The sequence below is a fragment of the Falco rusticolus genome, chromosome 11, assembly GCF_015220075.1.
Source record: "Falco rusticolus isolate bFalRus1 chromosome 11, bFalRus1.pri, whole genome shotgun sequence".
NCBI lineage: Eukaryota > Metazoa > Chordata > Aves > Falconiformes > Falconidae > Falco > Falco rusticolus.
The window spans coordinates 25,462,587-25,482,537 of NC_051197.1; the positions used below are offsets into that span (position 1 = coordinate 25,462,587).

A 19,951-nucleotide genomic window follows, 5' to 3' on the forward strand; every position below is an offset into this window, starting at 1 on the left:
TCTGTTACTCCTTCACGAGTTTTCTCAAGTAGCATGCACTAATGCCCTGGGGCTTTCAGTGAGGACTACCAGCATTAATGTAACATAAATAAATGACAATCTAGTCCTGACTGTCTAGAAATACTTCCAAGTTACGTCACTGCTAAAGCCTAACTGCCTCAGAATTGTAAAACGTGCTTTTTATCACATCAGTTTCTCAGCAATGGTTATAAACTTATGCTAGTGGGGTCAGGTCATTCTTGGCACTGGAAGTGATCTTTCTTCTACTGAGGTAAAGTGCAGACAGAGTATATTAACACCTTTCTACAAATGCTGTAGATGTATTCCAGCTAGCTACTTCACTTGTAAAATGTTAAATGCCAGGTAGAAAATATATTTTTATAGCCAAAATGGCTGGCAGACCCAGTGCAGATACAGCAATGATACAGCAATTAGAAAAATTATTTCAAAAGCTGTGGAAAAATAACTGGATTATTTAAACTATTAGCTTCATGTACCACTGCACAACAATCAGTAAGTGCAGGCTAAGTTGCTAGAGGCAAAATGATTGGCATGTTCTATTAAACTTTCACCTGTTAGAACAGGTAATTTGTTCGCTAGATTTCATCTTTACTATTTGATCTCATTTCTGTTCATGCTGGAAAAAAAACTCTGAAGTTTTTTTAATACTATAGCTTAAATGTATGAGCAGCAGAGCTAGACAGAACATAATTATCTCAGCAATGGCTCTGATTTTGCAGCAACTGTTGCTACTTTTGTAACTGATACTAGAGGTTGATTTCACCCACTCTTCAATATTTAGCAATGTAAAACTGTAAGGTTTTAAATGTCAGTGAACTGTTCATCCAGTGTACTACAATAGCAAAGACAATACAGGCTTATCCTCTGAGCAATTTTATCCTATTTTACCAGTAACCATGTTGCTAGGAAGCAATTGCCATGCTGATGTAGCAGCAATAAAAGTTTAAATAGTTGCCCTACTGTAATTTGTCCTGTGGGACTGTTGCAGTGTTTGTATTCTGGAATTGCATTTGATAATGTGGTATTCATCATTTCAGTCCTCTAATGAATCCATGTGAGTCAATGTCTGAGTCAATTAATAGGCCCACTCAACTTGTGAGCTGGGTGGGTGGCACTCCTGCGCAGCAGCAGAGAGCTGCCATAAGCAAACTAAGTTTTACCTTGCCATGGTTTGAGTGGGACTGTAGGAAACCTGTCTGTGAACAGCGTTTCTGGGAAGGTTGTGTTGTGTGCTGATGTATTGGTGGTGCTCTGGGACATGTTACCTGGCCTGGTTATGAAGACAGACTGGTGGTGGTGCCAGAGACTGTGCTGGAAGGCTCAATACGTGTAAAGTGGAGAGAGGTCTTTGATGTAGCATTAAGGTGACTCCTGAGAGAGTATGAACTTGTCTGAAAGAGCTGTAAGTGACAGATGTTAATCTAGAACCAATGCAGTTTACAGGATCTAAATCCTGAGTTTTTTAAAACAGACAACAAACCCTTTGAAATATCCTAAAATATGTATGTGTTATACATGCTTTAAAAAATATCAGTATTTAATGTAAAGAGAAATGGGAGGTATATAGAAAGGGAAGGAATCTGGAGAGCTACTGAGATAAATATGCAAAGAAAAATGTGTTCTAGAAAACAAAAGTAGGGTGACCACCAACAGAAACTGTTGCAAAAATACAGCTAAAATGAATAGTGAGAGAGTGAAGAAGATAATGAGGAATAAAGAAGCAATTTTTGTATTGGTATCTGAACTGAAATGAGATTACAAATATTAACTATAAATTACTCTTTTGTTATTAAAAGATTATTTCAGCAGCAGACAAAACTGAGTGAAGGAGCAACATGGGAAATGATTCACAGGCTAGACGTTTCTAGATATTTCTTCCCTTTGATTTTTGTTATTGTGGACTTCTTGAATGATGAGACTAAAAACTAAGTATGTCATCATTGGTAGAGAATAATTAATAAAAATATTTATGGTTCCTACTGTTGAGAAGTGATCTGTCATGGCACTGAATGACTCATTAATAACTGACCAGATCACGTGTTATGAATGATAAAACTTTATAATTGCAAATGTCTGAAAACTGCTTTTAGAACATTGACTGTAAAGTTCTTTCCCTGTGTATTTGTGCAAGTGAAGTTACAGTCCTGTACTCTTTCCTCTAATCAAAGGCAAAGTGGATCATGGTATTGTAGAAAGGAAATAACTCCATGAAATAATTGAGTATGTAACCATTTCTTTAAGAAAAAGAAAATCTTGTCCTTATTTACTCACCTGTTAGAGGTGATTACTGGAATCACTGTTTGCAGACAAGGAGTGTGGAAGAAAAAACTATTTGGCTTGGCTGGTACAATATGCAGCAATAGCTTTAGTGATGGATGGCATGGGAAACTTGACTTATCAGAGACTAGTGAGACAGGCAAGCCAGGACACAAAACAGAGGCAACAATTTTAATCTGTCATTAGATGAATGCCATGTTCCTTTTGGACTCGGCAAATACAGTGACAATTTGTCATTTCTGCTTATTCACACAAAATGCAGTCTTTCAGGTGAGGTTTCATGTTATACCTTAAGCCTTGCTACCAGCCTAGCAGAGCGCACTCTTACCGCTATTACAAAACTTCTGCTCTTCGCAGCTGGACAGGAAGGCAATGCTCATATAAAGTCTTTGCTACAATTTGTAGGTTTTTGACCCACTGACTTGTTTCCCCCTGATAAGTATAGGCTACTAGATTGATGGGGCCCTGTAAAAAAACTTACAGTGGCATGGGGCTGTGGAAGAGGAACTGCAGCCCTGCCTCCTGCCCTGATGCTGTAAAGCCTTGAGTTGTTCCTTTTATCCTCACATCTGTGCAGCCGATGCACAAATCCAGAGGGAAGACACAGGACTGAAAAGCTAGGATTGTGAAGGAGGTCTGTAGCCATCAGTGCGGGTTTGGTGTGGTTAAAACCCCCCACTTGCTTACACTTGTCAGGGTAGACTGACCCCACTTTCCATTTTGTGAGGTATGTGTTCTTGCAGTAAGGAGTTGTTCTCAGTCCCTGGACAGCTGCACTGTACTTTGAGTTGAGCAAAATCTGAGGTACAGGACATAAGGATTTCTATATAAGCGTGGCCATCTTGAGATAATTGTCATAGTGACTTTGGAGGGAAAATATTGTTGTGAAGTTATAAACAACTTTTCAGTAAATGATTTAAGATGCTGGGGTGGGTAAAAAAACCTAGCAAATGTGAAATCTTTAGTTAAGAAAGCAGGCCTGATTTGGTTGTGTAAACACAGGCACCTAGTTCTTCTGAGATGCTCTAGGATGCCATGCGGCATCCATTTGCCACTGCAGCAGGGAATGGGCAGTATGTCTACCTACCTGTGTCAGATCTACCAGCACCAGGGGAAGCCTTAGTTAGCCCAAGGGTTCTACACACCATAAAGTGTTCATGCAACTGAGTCAAGACAGAATGCATATGTACTGAATTCTGACCATTTGTAGTATACTGCAAGATGTCTCATTCCATGTTGCTGTTTCTATAAGGATATGTAGGTGCCTGAAAACCAATTGAAAGACACTGGCTGGAATCCATAATATGATGCTACCATGTTCTTACTAATTTACGTTCCTCTCTAAAGAACCAGTTGCACTGTTTGGCTTCAGTGGCTGATATCTTGCTGCTGCTGTGATGAGAATTCATGGTTCTTAGAATCTGTGCACTTATGATGTATGATATCTAAAAGAGTGCTTGATTTGCTTCCCCAATATCTAATTTTCTTGCCTTGTGATTTTATTTTTCTACATTGTTGCACCTGTTTCTTTTATTTTTGATTTAGAAAAAAAAGTTAAATCCTTTGTGTATTCTAATCAGACTCTGAATTGGGACTGCTATCTTAAATTTGAATTTTGAAAAGTTTTTCATTTTTCTAAAATTTGGGTTTGAAATTTTAAATTTTGAAATCAAGGCATCTCAAATCTGTACAGTTACTCAGTGCAACTGCAAAATTATTAGATGGGTAATTCTGCCAAGAGAGGTTACCACCTCTGTGAAGCTTCCTTGTAGGACACCCTATGCAAGCCGATATTAGGATGCAGTCTTTGCCCAGGGAAGGCTACAGTTTGTAGCCACATCATCTAGCTAATCGTCATGTGCAGCAAAATGTTCTGTTTGGAAGACTTGTTCTATTGTGCTCTTTCCTCCATGTTTAGTGAACTGAACTTTAGACCAAACGTCAGTTTCTGAAGGGACCTGTGATTGCAACAGTACTGTATATTTGGCAATACTTGGAAATGCTACAGTCATTTCCCTTTCCTCTGAGGCTGTAGGTTCCTAAACATCCTCATCTGCCCTGGAATTGGTGACAAACATCTCTGCTTGTAATATTTGTTTAAATCAGTTGTCTACAGTACCGAGTTCTGGACATTACTTAGTTACTGTGCTTAGAGTGTAACTGCCTATATTTTATTTCTTGGGACTTAAAAGCAGAAATATCTGGAGTTAATATGAAGATATGAAATAATTGAGGTAACTTCAGACGAAAGCCTCCTAGCAACTTATTCTCTGAAGGCTTTTGATCATACAATGGAGAGACATTATATATTCTCATTTACCACCCATCTGTACAGAAAAGACTGGACTATGCTGTTCTTACTGGTTTGTTTTGGCTGACTCTACTTATAAGCAGATTTTTACTTTGTTTTTTAGACCTGATATGCAAACTACATTTGTTATTCTGCACTTATCATCATCTAGACACTGAGAGCAGACGCAAAACTCATGAAAACAGCAATATAACAATAGGGTGTAAGTTTAATCACTTTTGTCAAGAAAGAAGCTCATGCACACCTCACATTTACAAAGTAAAAAAGATCTAATTGTCAGCTCTTTTTAAAACAACAGCAACAACAAAATAACCCACCCAAAACCCCAGACCATCTGTCCACTATGGGTTGTTTTTCTACAGAGCCTTGATAGGTCAACAGTTTCCAGGGTTGAATACAGTTAATTGCTATAGTGGTTTGATTAATCTACATTTTTGTCTTGCCAAATTTAATGTGTTTGAAGAATTGCCATTGGATTTATTTTTATTTTTTTTTGTTCTTGTTAAGTAAAGAGGGAAGAATGACAAAGAATTCTGCAAATTTAGCTGTTATAAAGTTTATCTTTTTTAACAGTAGCTTTGGGTGATTAATGTGAGCAAATGCCTTTTAGTGTTGTCTGCCAGTGGAAAGTATACCTGAGCTTATTCAAGTGCTGTTAATGAAAATGTTAAAAGCGGTGATTTATTTTTGCTGCTGCCAGTAGTTACTGTTTTATGAATCATGTGATCTGATGAAATACACTGTTACTGTCATGCCTCTCATAACATAAAAGAAAAATCAAGCAAGAGAAAGATCTCTAACAGTTAACAATAAATCTATTTGGGGAAAAGGACCCTCTCTTTTTCCAACTTGGGGGGGGTGGGAGACATCACTAGAAAAAAAAACCCAAAAAACAATCAACTTTTTAGTTATTTCTAGAAGGAAATATAAAGTTAATAAGTCCACCAGCAATAAGGGTTGCTAGACTCATGACCTGTTATCAAAATAAATGCTAAACACTTCATGCCGTAAAAGTGTTTGTGAGTCCCTCTATGATTTCTCCGAGCATTCTCTGTGGATGATTTTTTTTTTTTCCTCCTTCTGGATAATCTCTTTTCTGCAAGGAGAGAAATGTTCTGTCACACTACCTGACCAGCCTCTTCCTGTAAGCCCTTCAGAAGACTGCATGCTAGGCCTGTTTGGATATGCAGAGCTATTATCCTTGGTCATTACAAGTCTTTTCCATTTAGAGAGCAATACCTAGGTCTTCTGAATTTCTGATCCTCACAGACATGGGAAGGCTTTTCATAGTGTAGTCCCTTGTTTATTTGCTTTTTCCTCTGCTCAGGCTGACTTTTGTCACAGGTCTACTTCCCTGTAGGAATTGCTTTTTAATAGTTCCTATAGTTTTTCTTTGCTCTGAGGCTGAGGCATCTGCAGGATCTGTGAAGCCAAAGTGCACTGTACGTACCTCAGAAGTACATACAGAAAGCTATGCTACCCCTGCCTGGATTTCCTGTGGTGTCTCTGCTTGCTGACAGTGGCTTTACAAGCTGAATAATCACATGTTGCTATGATGATCCTTTTATATGGGGTCAATGCAAAAGGACAGGATTATCTCCTATACTAACAATCTCTTTTCTTACAGTACTTGCTATCTTTAAGGTTTCTGTACTAGTGTAGATTATGCTTATACTTGCTTTGCATTCTGCTTTAGGCATGTACATAAATTCTAGCTTGAGAATTTCATAAAAATGATGGATGAAATGAATTTGTGGAGCCTTAGATAATTGATAAGTTACAACATGACCACTTATACTATAGTTTTGTTGACATTAGAGCACACACACACAGTTACGGTTTACCAATATAACTTAATGCAAAGCCAGATGTAATATCATGCATTTGGTAGCTGTTGATAAGCATGCTCATCTGCCATCAATAAATCACTGTCCCTCTTCCCAGCTATATTGTGCACCACAATAGTACCACTGCTCAGGGAGGCCCTAAACAATGATTATTTTTTTAGGAGGGATTGAGACTTTACCTTAAAATGTTTACATACAATATGTTATTACACTGGCAAGAGAAACATCTTAACAAGTATAGTGTTGCCTCGCTACAGGACAGATGCCACCAAAGTAAAACCCAATTGTTTGTTCGCTGTCTGCACTGACCTGTGTTTTCATGCTCGCCTTGTAAGGAAAAGGCTGGGACATTCACATTGGAGAAGTAAAGGAGGTTCTCGGGGAGAACAAAAACTTACTGTGGTTAAGCAGGTGGCACAAAGGACTGCTGTGAGCCTCCCACAGAAAGACTGAGTTTTCCCAGCAGAAGCAAGGCAATGATTTACCACATTGTCACAAAAATTACCTTTTTAAACTAGGCAGGCAAGTTACAGCTTAAAGTGTTAAAAAGCATGAACTGGCAACATGATTGAAATAGCCTCAGTCAAATAAATGTATCCAACTGAATGAATACTTCATTTCTCCTGTGAAATCATCCCAGAGGATCAGTGTGATGCTACCGGGGTTGATGGGGCTGCTGTCAGAATTTGTTCTTTGTATTCCTTGAAATAATGCAGCTTGAGAGGATGCAAAAAGGTCCCTGGTTTACTGTGTCTTTTAGTGTCTATGCTTAAGACCATTAAAATAATTAAGAGATTCCAGTTTTAATGAGACATGAGAAGTTAGATTGTTTTTTGAATGTAAGCCAGTTTTTGATACTTGATCAATACGTAAGCAAGGTGTCTTTTACAGTGCATGCATGAGAGGCCAACCTGCTTGCGTTACAGTATGATGTTCAGATGCCAAAGGGAAAGTGATATGTTTGTGTCCATACCCAGAAAAAAAGACAAATGAGCTTCATAAGTGAAGATAAATTCAGGAAACACTGGTAGTATTACAGTATGCTGTAGACAAAGTACCTTTACAGCATATGTTGTACACCATAATTTAGCATAAATTGACTCTACGCCACGTGAATGCTATGCTTCATGGCTTAAGCAAGCAGCTGTACCTCACAACTTATCATATTTTACTTTGGAAGAGTATAACAAAGCAACAACACAAAGTCAATGCAGCAATGCAGATGTTTTTTCTTCTGTGTTATGTATAGCCAAATAAATATTTATTTCCTAGCAGGAAGACAATTTTTTTTTTTTTTTACTTGAGGTCATTCAAAACAATACTGAAAATGTTATTTGAGTTGAAAAGTATCAATAAAAGAGTAGAACCTTAGGCTATAATTTTTGGCTGAAACTTTGGTTTACTTAGTTTTTGCTAGCTTTTAAGGTTTTGTTGAGAGGAGAGGAAAACGAAACCAGAACTCTTCCATGGGAAAAGAAAGGGAAGGGGGAGGATAGTGTCTCGCCAATTTGAACATCAACAAAACAGTTGAGCACATTACTGCTTGATTTCTCCTGTCTACTTTAAATCTTAGACACTTGCATGCCACAAGAAGCCTTCCTAAATTTTCAGCCTTTCTCTTCATCATTTAATTATCGCCATTATTTTGAAGGCTGTGTTTGAGTTTTTGATAGAACTTTGATTCAAGAAATCGTGGATATGAATCTCTTTCCATGTGCATGTAAATTATTCTCTGTGCTTCATCAAAACAGGACTGTGTTGGCTCTTGAATATTTCTTATGATTGCTTTCCTCGCAGGACTGTCAATATTAATCTGAAACAGAAAACAACATTACTAAAGTATCACTGAATGCATGCAAAGAAGGGTAAGGAAGATACAGGGACCTGTACTAAATGCCTTTCATTTATATCTTTTTATATACCCTTTAATCTAAAATCAGCACTGTCATGGTATAACCCCAGCTGGCAACTAAGCTCCACAGCTGCTGGCTCACTCTCCCCTTGTGGGTTGGGGGAGAGAGTTGAAAGGGTAAAAGTGAGAAAGCTCGTGGCTTGAGTTAAATAACAATTAATAGGTAAAGCAAAAGCTGCTTATGCAAGCAAAGCAAAACAAAGAATTCATTCACTACTTCCCATGGGCAGGCAGGTGTTCAGCCATCTCCAGGAAAGCAGCGCTCCATCACACCTAACAGTTACTTGGGAGGACAAATGCCATCACTCTGAATATCCCCCTGCTTCCCTCTTCTTCCTCAACTTCATATGCTGAGCATGACACCATATGGTATGGAATATCCCTTTAGTCAGCTCTCCTGACTGTGTCCCCTCCCAGCTCCTGGTGCACCCCTAGCCTGGTTGCTGGTGGGGTGGGGTGAGGAGTAGAAAAGGCCTTGACTGTAAGCATTGCTCAGCGGGAACTACAACTTCTCTGTATTATCAGTGTTGTTTTCAGCACAAATCCAAAGCAAAGCCCCATATTAGCTACTATGAAGAAAATTATCCCAGCCAAAGCCAGCACAAGCACCTAACCAAAAACATTGATTCTAGCAGAGTGGATTTCTCCTTATAATGCCAGAAAACATGGTTTTATTAGTTGACCAATTTGTTCCTCTTGGTGTTTGATTTAGTAAGAGGTATGTTAGTGGCTGAATGGCGGGGGGTTTGCTCCCCTAAGTACAAGAAGCCTGGAAGACTGGGATCTGCCTGAATTTCCTAGCCTGCCCCATGCCCTCAATGAAGTGGCCGGTTTAATCCTGACTGTTGTGATCAGTGGAGGTCAAAAGCAGGGGTAAAGTCACTGTTGCTGGGCTCATATATAGAATATGGGCCCAAGACTTCAAACCTTAGTGGGGTTAAGCAGTATATTTTTGACTTGCTCACTACTTCTAGAAAGCATATGAACATATGTATGATTTACGCAGAGGAAGTCCTGCAGATGTGGTTTGCGTGGAGTGGCTGCAGTGGAAGAAGTAGCTGAAAGGTGTTGACATCCAGCCCCTTTCTTTCACTAAGAATTGTTCTTAGAGCTAGGATTAGATCCCTGAAAAGGAAACCTGACTTTGGATTTCTAATGAGTCCAAGTGGCTGGAGGTGCACAGTACCAGTGAAAAACAAATGCTAAAATTTTTATGGTCTCTGAGAGAAACAAAAACTGAACCCATAGTCAACCTTGTTTAGAAAAAGCTTTGGTTCCTAGAGCTTTTCTGATGTGATCCAGGGTTTGTAGCAGACAACTTGAAGCTCTGTGGATGTGTAAGAGTAGAAAGGTCTAGTTAAAGGAAAAGATAGCAGATAAAATGGGGGCTTTTGATAACACATTAGTTGATGATTAATTACATTGCTTTTTTTTTCAGCTTAACTTTGTTTACTGTTGAAAGGAGAACTCTAAAGATGTGAAGCTAGTGCTGATGTCTGTCATGGGTTGGGATCTTGCTCTTCCAGAGTAGTTGTTTGGGTTGCACCTTTTTAAATGCTGCTGAAATCTGAATATAAACTGTGTTTTAAATCCTCATGAGCATCTACATTTTTAGAGTGGTACCTACTTCTTGTGTTAATAGCAAATACCAAGAAAACATGAAACCAGTGTGTCCTGAAGACCTAGAAATCAGACAACCATCAGCAAGATTCAAATGCGTATTATTTTAGAAAAAAAAATATACAGCTTATTTTTAACTGTCCTGATTTAAGCGCTAACTTTTGATTAATGCATTTGTGTTTGGCAATACTGACATTTCTCTTTTGGAAATGCAAATGTCTTGCTGAGTTTCCTATAGCTGCACATGCTAAAAATAAAATAAATCAGAAAAAGACAGAAAAATGCATTGTCTTGCCAATTGGCATGTAAAACCAGGAGAGGGAAGTCTCAGATTTCCTCAAGTTTTGGATTGATGGGAGTGGTTTAGTCATTTAAAGCAGCAACTGCTCTCAGCATTTGGGAACCCAGTTGAGTTGGTTTTGGCTTGTCTTTCAGTGTCAACAGGGAAGCTATGTTTTGAGACTCTGTAATAATTTTATTGTTTTGCCTAAACCAGAGAATACTCTAGCCTGATTTTTCATTTATGTCAGTCTGCCAGAGACAGTGGCAGTAAAAGCCAGTATTAGCTAATTTTTGCAAGGAGAGAGTAACAAGCAGGAATAGTTAAAGGTCATAGAGCATGACTAGCTGAGCAGGAATAACTTTTTTAATAGCCATTTGTTGGAAAAAAAAAAAATCGCTCTCAAACATTTTGCATACAAGTCTGCTCTGGAAGCAGAAAAGAATCTGTCTTGGAATATTTCTTTTAGCTCACTATACAAAGGGGACAGTACCGGGTAGAGTTCATTTACATTTACCCTTGCAAAGACCAGAGTAATATATACACGTAGCAATGTCATCATCCAATATCTGTTGAAGAGGTATCAATGGCCCCTGGATGAAACACTAAAAAGAATAGAACAGATCCAAGAACTTGGTTCTTAATCTAGTTGTGCCTTTTGCTTGTGTCCTTGGATGTAGTTGAAAGATTTGCCTGTAGACAAGATGTGATGGCAAGTATTAAAATTCTAGGTGTCAAAGAGTTTTGGGAGGATGACTAGCAACAGTTTTCACTCCCTTTAATACAAGAGGTGCTACACATTTATTGTTGCTTTTTGTAAGCCACATTATGCATCAGGCATTCCTATTAGAGGAAAAAAAAAAAGTGTTTGTGTTATCACATATCACCTCATTGGGAGCCTGAGGTTGAATGTAACTTGTAAAAAGTTTCCTGGCCATGGAAATCCTTTTCCTCTGTGACGTGATCTTCTTATAAGCTTCACAAGCAAGCCAAAATTCTATGTTTTCATCACTGTGCTCTGTTTTCAAGTAGGTCTTGTAGATCATAGGCCCATCTGTAAATATTTCATAAGCCAAATTTATATACCATGTATATATACATTATCTTTAGAGTCCTTCAAAGGCAATAGGGGTGATTACAAAACAGTATAGTTCTTGATTGTACAACTATAAATATTCCTATATCGAAATGGGGAACTCAACACGCTAACCCAGAGCCCTACGCTTCAACACTGCCTTTTCCTGCATGGGCAGAACTTCCTTTACCTTCCATGGCATTTTGCTGTGCAGGGACAGAGCACAAAAAACTTTGCTGTTCCTGAGCTCCAGCAACACTGTGAAATGTATCCAAAGACTATCAAATATTTTAAAATTCTGGCTCTAGTTTTGTATAGAAAATGTCTGAGTATTATCAAACCATCATGACCTGAGTGGAAAAAAAACAACACCTTATTTTCCTGATGTAAGAATTTTGGGGAAAAGCAATTAGCAAAGAAGAGGAAATAACTTTGTCTCTTGTTGCTGTAATCAAGTGGTTAAAAGAATTCTCTCTGAAGCAAAGAAGTGGTTTTGCACCTGAGGATCTCTTTGTAACACCTGGTAATGGAGTCTGATGGCAGCAATCAGCAGGATCTTGGCAAAGATGAAGTTCCTGAGGCTGCCTTTTGTCATGTTATTAGACTTGCTCTGTACAGAACTAGGTGACAGTCGCTAAAATACCTCTAGCCAGGAGAGAGTCTATGAGGCTCACCCTGTGCTAGCACTCGGGCAGGAATGATGCTTGCAGTTGTAAGATGTACTTTCAAGAGTAAAACCTAAGATAGGCAAATACTTTGCCTACCTTTCACAAAGAACTGCAAATCATTGCCTTTAGAGCATCCAGCTTTTCACATGAGTACATCTTTGGATTTTCTGATGTCATTAGGCACTTAAATTCAGAATCGACAAATAGTGCCATCTAAATACAGGGAATGAGGGAGGTATTTCAAGAAGAGGCAGCATCCAAGTACTGCTGGAAGCTACAAGCATTTTATGGTTTCATGTTTTTAAAGACATTGAGCACGGCCTGTCATTTGGCAGTGACAGTGATTGCATGCATGCATGCTGCTTGTACTATGATTTTGTCTTTTTTAAATGTTTTGTTGTGTGCTTTCTCCCTGTGCTTTCCCTGAAAACTCTAACATACTACATTGCTTGCTATTAAAGATTTTAATGGCAAAATCTTTTTCTTTATAGTTGTTACATATTCTGTCTTTTAATCTTCTTGCTCTTTGTATTTTGTCTAGTTTGAAAATAGTGCCAGTCCTTGGGAATAATTCTGAGAGGTTTGTGCTGTGATGTAATTCTGTTACACTACTTTCTAGTCAATATTTAAAAAAAAAGTAACTCGGCAGTGTCGCTGGAGACTGCTGGCCATGTGAGAAGCGTAAGAGAGCTCTGAGCCCTGAATGAGGCAGAGGGATGCTGAAGTGGGAAAGTTCGGTTTTGCTACTGAAGCTACAGTTCTTCCCGTACTTGCGATGAGGGTCTAAGCCACCTTCCAGGGCATTACACTGTACAGACGTAGCATTAGGTCTGGTGTCTTTGCCATGCACAGGATTCAGAGTCAACTTTTCTTTCACTTTCTTCTAATACATATTGCTATGCAGTGCTGTAAGTGGGAGCATGGAACATAAACCTGCCCTTATCATATGTCTTTAAAAGAATTACACATGCTTGCAGAAATGGCAAGTTTGGGAAAGCATTTATAGCATGCTACGTTTATTTTCAGTGTAATGCATGCTAAGCCTTCACACAAAGGTTTTTTTTCATTAGTTGCATGTAAGACAGCATACATTATACTGCATGACTTACTGATTTTGCTTCATGGGAAGTTTTTTTCAGTAATCCATCTGGAATACAAATATGCAATTACTTACATTTACTTGTTACAAGCTTTTCAAAAGACTGGGACCATTGTAGCACTTCTTCCAAAGACACTCTTTAGAAAAAAGAAGATTACTGTAAGATTAGCTGTGGTTCAAAGTATAAAAAAAAACCAAAATGAAATTACATTATTGAAAATCTGTCCCCTACTTTACATAAGATTGGCACAAAACTTACATTTAAAAGGTTTTCCTATGTGTCGTAAATCTTGTGCTTAATGTGCTGAAGCAAGTATTCTTGACATCACAAATACAGTTCCATCTCAAGGTGCTCTCATGTAATTCCTCTAGAAATGGCATTCGCTTATCTAAATTGTGCTTAGGGGAAGCACAAGGGAAGTACTAGCTTTCTAGGTAGCAACTTCTTTGGGACAGGTATTGTATAGTTAACGAAATGTTGATGTTTGTAGCAATGTTCTTATAAAGGCTCAAGATGTTAGTGTAATATTTAAAGGCCTTTAATGTCTAAGTTGACTTTAACATCAAAGTGTTTTACAATGCAGTATGACACATCAGTAACAGTCTAGGCAGTTCTTGGAGGTGACTAAAATCAGATTTCTTTTTTTCATGTTTGCAATTCTTAAGCAATAATTTCATAAGCTTGTAGGAGGTTCCTGCCTGATTCTGGGAAAGACTATGGAAGTAGTGAGGTGAGAGACTAAACAATTTAAGGAAAAACAAATGTTTGAGGGCAAATAGCTCCATTTAAGTCCATGTAGTTCCATTTACACCAACTAATTTTTAAGCGTTGCAGTTACAGGACATCAGTGCCGGTAACCTGGAAAAAATGCTTATGCTTATGTTAGTAGAAGAAAACACAAGGGATGTATTCCAGTGGGTGCTTTCCATTACACGTCAGCCAAACCTGGGGGAAGATCCCTTCTCATTGAGTATTTTGTTTTCATATGAGCTACAATTTTGACAAAAGCTAGTATCACTGAACTTTTTTTAAAAAAAAATAAATTAAAAGCAAAACTGGCTTTGGTATGAGTGCTGCATGATGCTTCATAGACTTCTGCTGTACAACAGTCATTAGTAGCTTTGTAGCTTTTTAAATTGGTGATCACCTATTTATTAACTTGATACAATTCTCTTTCTCTGGAAGAGTACATGCTGTGACTCACTGACTATTTTGTCAGGCTTTCCTGATCAGTCTGACCTGATCAGAGAAATGTATAGTAAAAGTAACTGTACCTCTATCAAATTGTGGTGTCAATAACTCTCTAGTAGCTCTTGCCAGTAAAAGATATTTCTTTTTTCTTTCTCATGAGCTACTGGCGGCCTCTCAGTATAAACTCACAAAGCGTATGGTTATAAGGAATGAGACTTTAGTCCTTTGAACGCTTTTTTTTTTCCCTAGAAGCTGCTTCTGAGTCATATTCACTGCTACTGACGCAGATAATTTTTCACCTCTGTTAGCAATAGCACTTCTATATAGAACAAGTGACAATCTTGTCTCACTGAGCATCATTAGTAGGGCCATCTTATTTCCATTTCTGATTTATTTGTCTTTAGCATTAATCTGTGAAGCAGAAAGAACGCTGCCTGATGGGGCAGCTGACACAGAGGAAAACCTTTTTACTTTCCTTTTAAAATCAGAAAATATGAAAGGCAGTAAGAGAAATATGAACATGGGTTATTAGGATCTGTATTAATGCCACTTTCATAGCTGCTGTGCTGACAATAAACTTCTCGCTGCACTGATTTACAACGTGATTAATTTTGCTGAAGAACATAGATTACACTGAAAAAACCTGAATATTCTCTATAAATAACTAAGGCTTTATAGCTGAGACTCCAAAGTTTAAGTTGAAAAATGGTTTTGTAGTGCCTTGTGTGAGCTATCATTCATTTATTGTACCTTTTCCAGTGTGAGGGGCTCCTCTGGCCACTGCTGTGTGGGAGAGAAGTCCTCATCCAGCAGGCACTTGTGGAAATGCTGTCTGGATTTCTGCTACTTAACCTCACCCAAATGGCAGTTTCAGGAGTCATCAGACACTCCTCAGTATTGCTGTGGAGGACACATTTTTCTCTAATCAATAACATGTGTGATCTGCTACCAGTTGACAGGCATGTTGGATGGAAGCATTTCACCATCCTGATGTGATGTGCTGGCCAAAGTTCTAGCTATGGCTGGTCTCCACTGAGGCTGGTGGCAGCCGAGGGCTTGCAGGATGCAATTGACCATGTCTCTTATCCACCACCTGTGTACTCAACCTTTGACAACAGTCTGAATTCTTTTAAAAGACTGACCCAAAATATTGGGCTCAAAAAGTCTTCACAGGTCCACATCTGGATTTAATCCAGGGATTTAGTTTCGGCCTATGCTTGTTTAATATAAAAGAAGTTCCCACTGGGATATACCCTCCTTCCACCAGAGAGATGCCAGTTTACACTTCATGTACGGCAAATGAATTGGCTATATGAAGATGGGCAGCTGGGGCAGTTGTGAAGATGTTGCACTCTTTCACTTGATCTTAAGCTTGCAAAGAACACTTCCACTATGAAATTTAAAATTTCTGTCTCTCCTACTCAGACAGCTGTATGTACTGCAGAACACAAAAGTCTTATTGTTACTTACTTAGAACTGATCCCATTTTCTTCTGCTCTGAATATCTTGCAAAGCCAACAAGTATTTCGACTCATTCTTCTAAAAATGGAAAATATGTGAGTTTTAAACCTGCTGTGCTCAGCTCCAGCTATCTTAAATACCATTTATAATCCAGTCTCCATATAGTAGTGCAACCAGTTCTACCAGTATTATTCTATGCATCTAATCTTTACCTATGAGTCACGGCTGAAACATTAGACCAAAATATATCTTTGTAACATTCAAGAACTTTTTTGAAAAATTAAAAATACAAAAAATCAGGCAGTCCTGTGGCTATCTCTTAGGGAAACAGTGTTAATAATTCTCCTTCTTTGCTTCTTCAATTGTGAAAAGAGATTACAAGTTTGAACCTGACCCAAAGCAGAAGGAAACCAGGAATCATTCTGCTGAAAGTTCAGGGTGACCTGGATCAGGGATCAGAGCTCAATGTGAGCTGGACAGTGTTGATTAAATTAAGTGCCTGAGATTAACATTGATATTTATCTAGCAAATATTTCAAAGTCAATAAAAATTTGTATTAAACTTGATTTTGTATAGAGATTATATCCATAAGAAAGGCTGTAATTTTTTATTAGGAACAAGGCAGTCAAGAATATGTTTGTCTAAAAAAATCCAACAACCTCTTGTGACCTGGAGTGTGTTTAATTTTTATTCTTTGGCTTTCAGGAGATGTCAAATTCTTTGTAAAGTTTACATAGGACAGTGGGTAAGTTTGTATAGACCTGCCTGGAATCAAAACAATAGTCTTTTTAAAATTTAAAATCACAGGTATTTTTTCACATTTGGGTTTGACTGGCACATTCTACTTCTGCAACTGTTTTATTCCTCCAAACTGAAACACGCTGTAAAACACGGAACAAGTCTGTATCTCCCAGCATTCTGAACCTGTGAAATGATTGAATTTACCTTTAGTCTTATTTTCCTTGTTTCCTTGACAACTATATCAAATTTTGCATTATACTAGAGTCTTACCCAGTAGATTTCCTACAGGATATGGAAACTTTGTTAGTCTGCCCAACTGCTATAGTGCAACTCCGGCTGCTCATGCTCCCTGCAGGATCACCAGTGGCTGTTGCCCGTTTCCTACTTTTGTGGAATTCTCTGTTTGGTTTCTGTATGACTTCCTCTACACTTGCCTTTTCACTGGTATTTACTCATCTTACCCTCTGTCTGAAAGCAATCTTTTGAAACGACACAATGGTCCATATTTAAGATAAAGCTATGCATTTAAATTCTGGTATATGGTTATTGCTTATCATATCTTAGAGTATTTTACCCAATGCCCTGTATTTTCGCTGTTTTCATGTTGCAATTGTGATTCTTCTATTCACAGAAATACAAACCAAATACAGCCTTCATGGTTTTTTTGAAACTTGAGGAAGCTTATAAGCCTACTATACAGAAATGCCCAAGAAATATTACATGAAGTAATATTAAGTAATCTATTTCAGCTACTTCCACCTAAATTCAAAGTGTCAATCAGTAATTATTTTTCTTCAGGTGGTTGCTGCATGAAGTCACATTTGTATAAGGAAATGTTATTTTCATTTCATTTGGCAAATATTCATTTCATTTAAGCAAATATTGTTCCCCAGGGCTTGAGTACACACATTTGCCAAGCATATATCCCAGGGCTTTGTGGTTCGTTCTTCTTTTTGTATCAGAAATACTTCCTAATGGACTGAGGAACAGAACATGCTGATTTTATCTTTTTCAGTGCTGCTTTGGAATGTCTTCTTTCCACTGAAGCATACTCTATGCCTCATTACTCTAATGTTGCCTGTTTCTGCTGGCAATAGGCTTAGTCCTAAAATAAGACAGGAATAGTACACAAAGCTACAACATGCCCTTGAGCAATTTGTGTCAGTTTTGTGTTGGCTGATCTTCACAAGGGCAGTCTATGACTTTACCGATGGTAGTGTCCTACCTTCTATTGTAAATGGTAGATCATCTACCTCTTCCTTTTCTCGTTATAATACTTTATTGCCACAAGACCATAAGTTATTTAATATGTAGGCTCTGTGCTCCCTGCGGGTCTTGTAATCAAAAAGAAAATCACATGATTACAACATTTTCAGAGAAGTAATTGCCTGTCTGATATAATAAGTGAATCAGTCCTGAAGTTATTAATGTCTGTAAAAGTTATAAGCAGTACTGATCTGGAAACGACTGTTTAACTGTTACTATATTTTATATTGGAAAACTACCAAGAAAACTACTTTGGTAGATCAAAGAACAAGAGCTCTTTATTTTTCAAACTACACAAACATTTTGATTTTTTCAGCACCCTTATGCTGTGCCAGTGGATCTGTAAGCTGCCTAATGTCCAGTTTTTACTACTCAGGTTTCAGCAGAACCTTCAGAGAGAAACTGCTATATAAAAGTTCTAATTAACTGCCTTCTGTAGTGTCACTCATCTTGGTTTGTACTAAGAGTGTTACAAAAAATATTCATATATAAATAGGGATGAAGTTGTTTATACATCAGAAACATTTCTAAAATGAATGCCCTCACTATGCTGAGGTAATCTCCCTGCCTTTTCTATACTTTTCTGTTAGTATTTCAAAATACAAAACCTCATACTTACAGAAGCTCTTCTTGGATTGTTTCCCTTGGTTAAAAGAGTTTCATTTAGTAGTTGCATTTGTAGGGATAATTTTCCAAATTCCTTGACCTGTTTTTTTTCTTCATTACTTTCTTTTAGTGTAGAAGATCTTACTACCCTTTGGCTATGTCTGTGCTGCTCGTGTTAGTGGCTGGCTCCTCTTATACATACCATAGGCAAACAGTGGCTGTGGTTTCTGTCAGAAAAAGTTCAGTTGGACTCTGATTCACCACTGATAGAGGCTGTTTGCTCTGAAATTATCTTGACATCTCTCCTGATCAGCTGTAATGAAATGAAGCTGTGTTTTGCTTCATTGAAATCTTGCATGTATTGTCCAAGTTTTGTGACTAATATTTTCCATCCCTTTATCAAAGTTCTTTATATGAAACCTAAAGTCCATGTTGAAATGAGATGAAAGGCAAAAGTATTCTTGCATTAAACCCAGGTTTCATCCTCTTACAGGCAGCTTTATGAAGTACTTTGGATTGCCATGGGAGAGCCTTTATTTTCTGCTCTGACCCATTAGTGTGAGGCTTTTACATGTTGCTAACCAGTCAAGTTGGTGTTGCACGCCATCTGAGTGACATTAGAGCAGAACTTTCTTTAAACTTGTATGAAATCCTCTGTCATTTTTCTCATAGCTGTTGCCCAGGTTATGGCCTCATTTTAAATTGAGACTCAAGTTGTGTATGTGCCACTTATTCTTCTCTAGCCAAGCGTTTCAAAGCAGCCAAGTGGTGCAGTAGCACTGAAGTAGCTCTGTTCATGCTAATGGCGGACTTGTTTGTAGTGTGCTGGGGCTTTGGGAGTAAGCATTAGCTCAGCTAGTTGTTGTAAATTAGCTGCAGAGGAGAGGTGGGGTGGAAATTATCTTTCTAGAGAACTTTCTGTCCTTTCTGGGGGTAGTTGGGGATTTGCCAGTGTCTACAAGGCACAGGTTGACTGTGTCAGGAGGGAAAAGTTGGTCTTCTCCCTGCTCCATCTGACAGCCCAGCTGTGTGCAGTGTGCAATGTGTTTTTTTCAATCTTGTGTCTCTGTTTCGACTCATCTTTCTCTTACAATGCCTTGTAGGCAGCGCATGACCTCTGTAGTATTTGATCTTAAACTTAAGTTTGAGTCTACAGTAATATAGCACACTCATTTGTTTTATTGCACCCTACTGGTATACAGGCCTAGTGTAGAAGGATGTACATCTGTTTTCCAACAGTAAAGATTCTTGTAAGGAGGAAACATGTGGTATGCACATCTACAGCAGAACCTGGTGTCAGCGGGGCACCATAAGAGCCTGACCCTAAAGAACTTACCATGGGACCTGGCCTGTGCTTATGGGAAGGGAGGGACAAATATCATAACACAATCTGTTCTCTATGGATTGCTATTTCATCAAATCTCACTTTGTATTCTTCCTACATTCACACAGGGTTTTAGAGTATTTTGTTTCATTTCTACAACAGGAATGGTCAGGGGAAAATATGTAATGTAACTTGAGTTGATTATTCAAATAATCACAACAGTGAGATGATCCAACTTTCTCACATGTCTC

General features: G+C 38.2%; 1 protein-coding gene across 2 annotated transcripts; it reads right to left on the minus strand.

The window, feature by feature from the left end:
• Positions 1–2,448: 2,448 nt before the first annotated feature.
• RGS13 (regulator of G protein signaling 13) lies at positions 2,449–18,583 on the minus strand. Of its 2 annotated transcripts, XM_037404103.1 has the most exons (6): positions 18,390–18,583; positions 15,773–15,841; positions 15,053–15,202; positions 13,186–13,247; positions 11,156–11,322; positions 2,449–8,269 (listed from the first exon to the last, which is right to left on the minus strand). In XM_037404103.1, the coding sequence occupies exons 2-6, from the start codon at positions 15,835–15,837 to the stop codon at positions 8,084–8,086; spliced, it is 630 nt and encodes a 209-aa protein (XP_037260000.1). In that variant the 5' UTR covers positions 15,838–15,841; positions 18,390–18,583; the 3' UTR covers positions 2,449–8,083. The 2 variants fall into 2 exon arrangements, with proteins under 2 accessions (XP_037260000.1, XP_037260001.1); XM_037404104.1 differs by lacking the exon at positions 15,053–15,202 and having other exon boundaries at positions 18,390–18,580.
• Between the last annotated feature and the right edge of the window lie 1,368 nt (positions 18,584–19,951).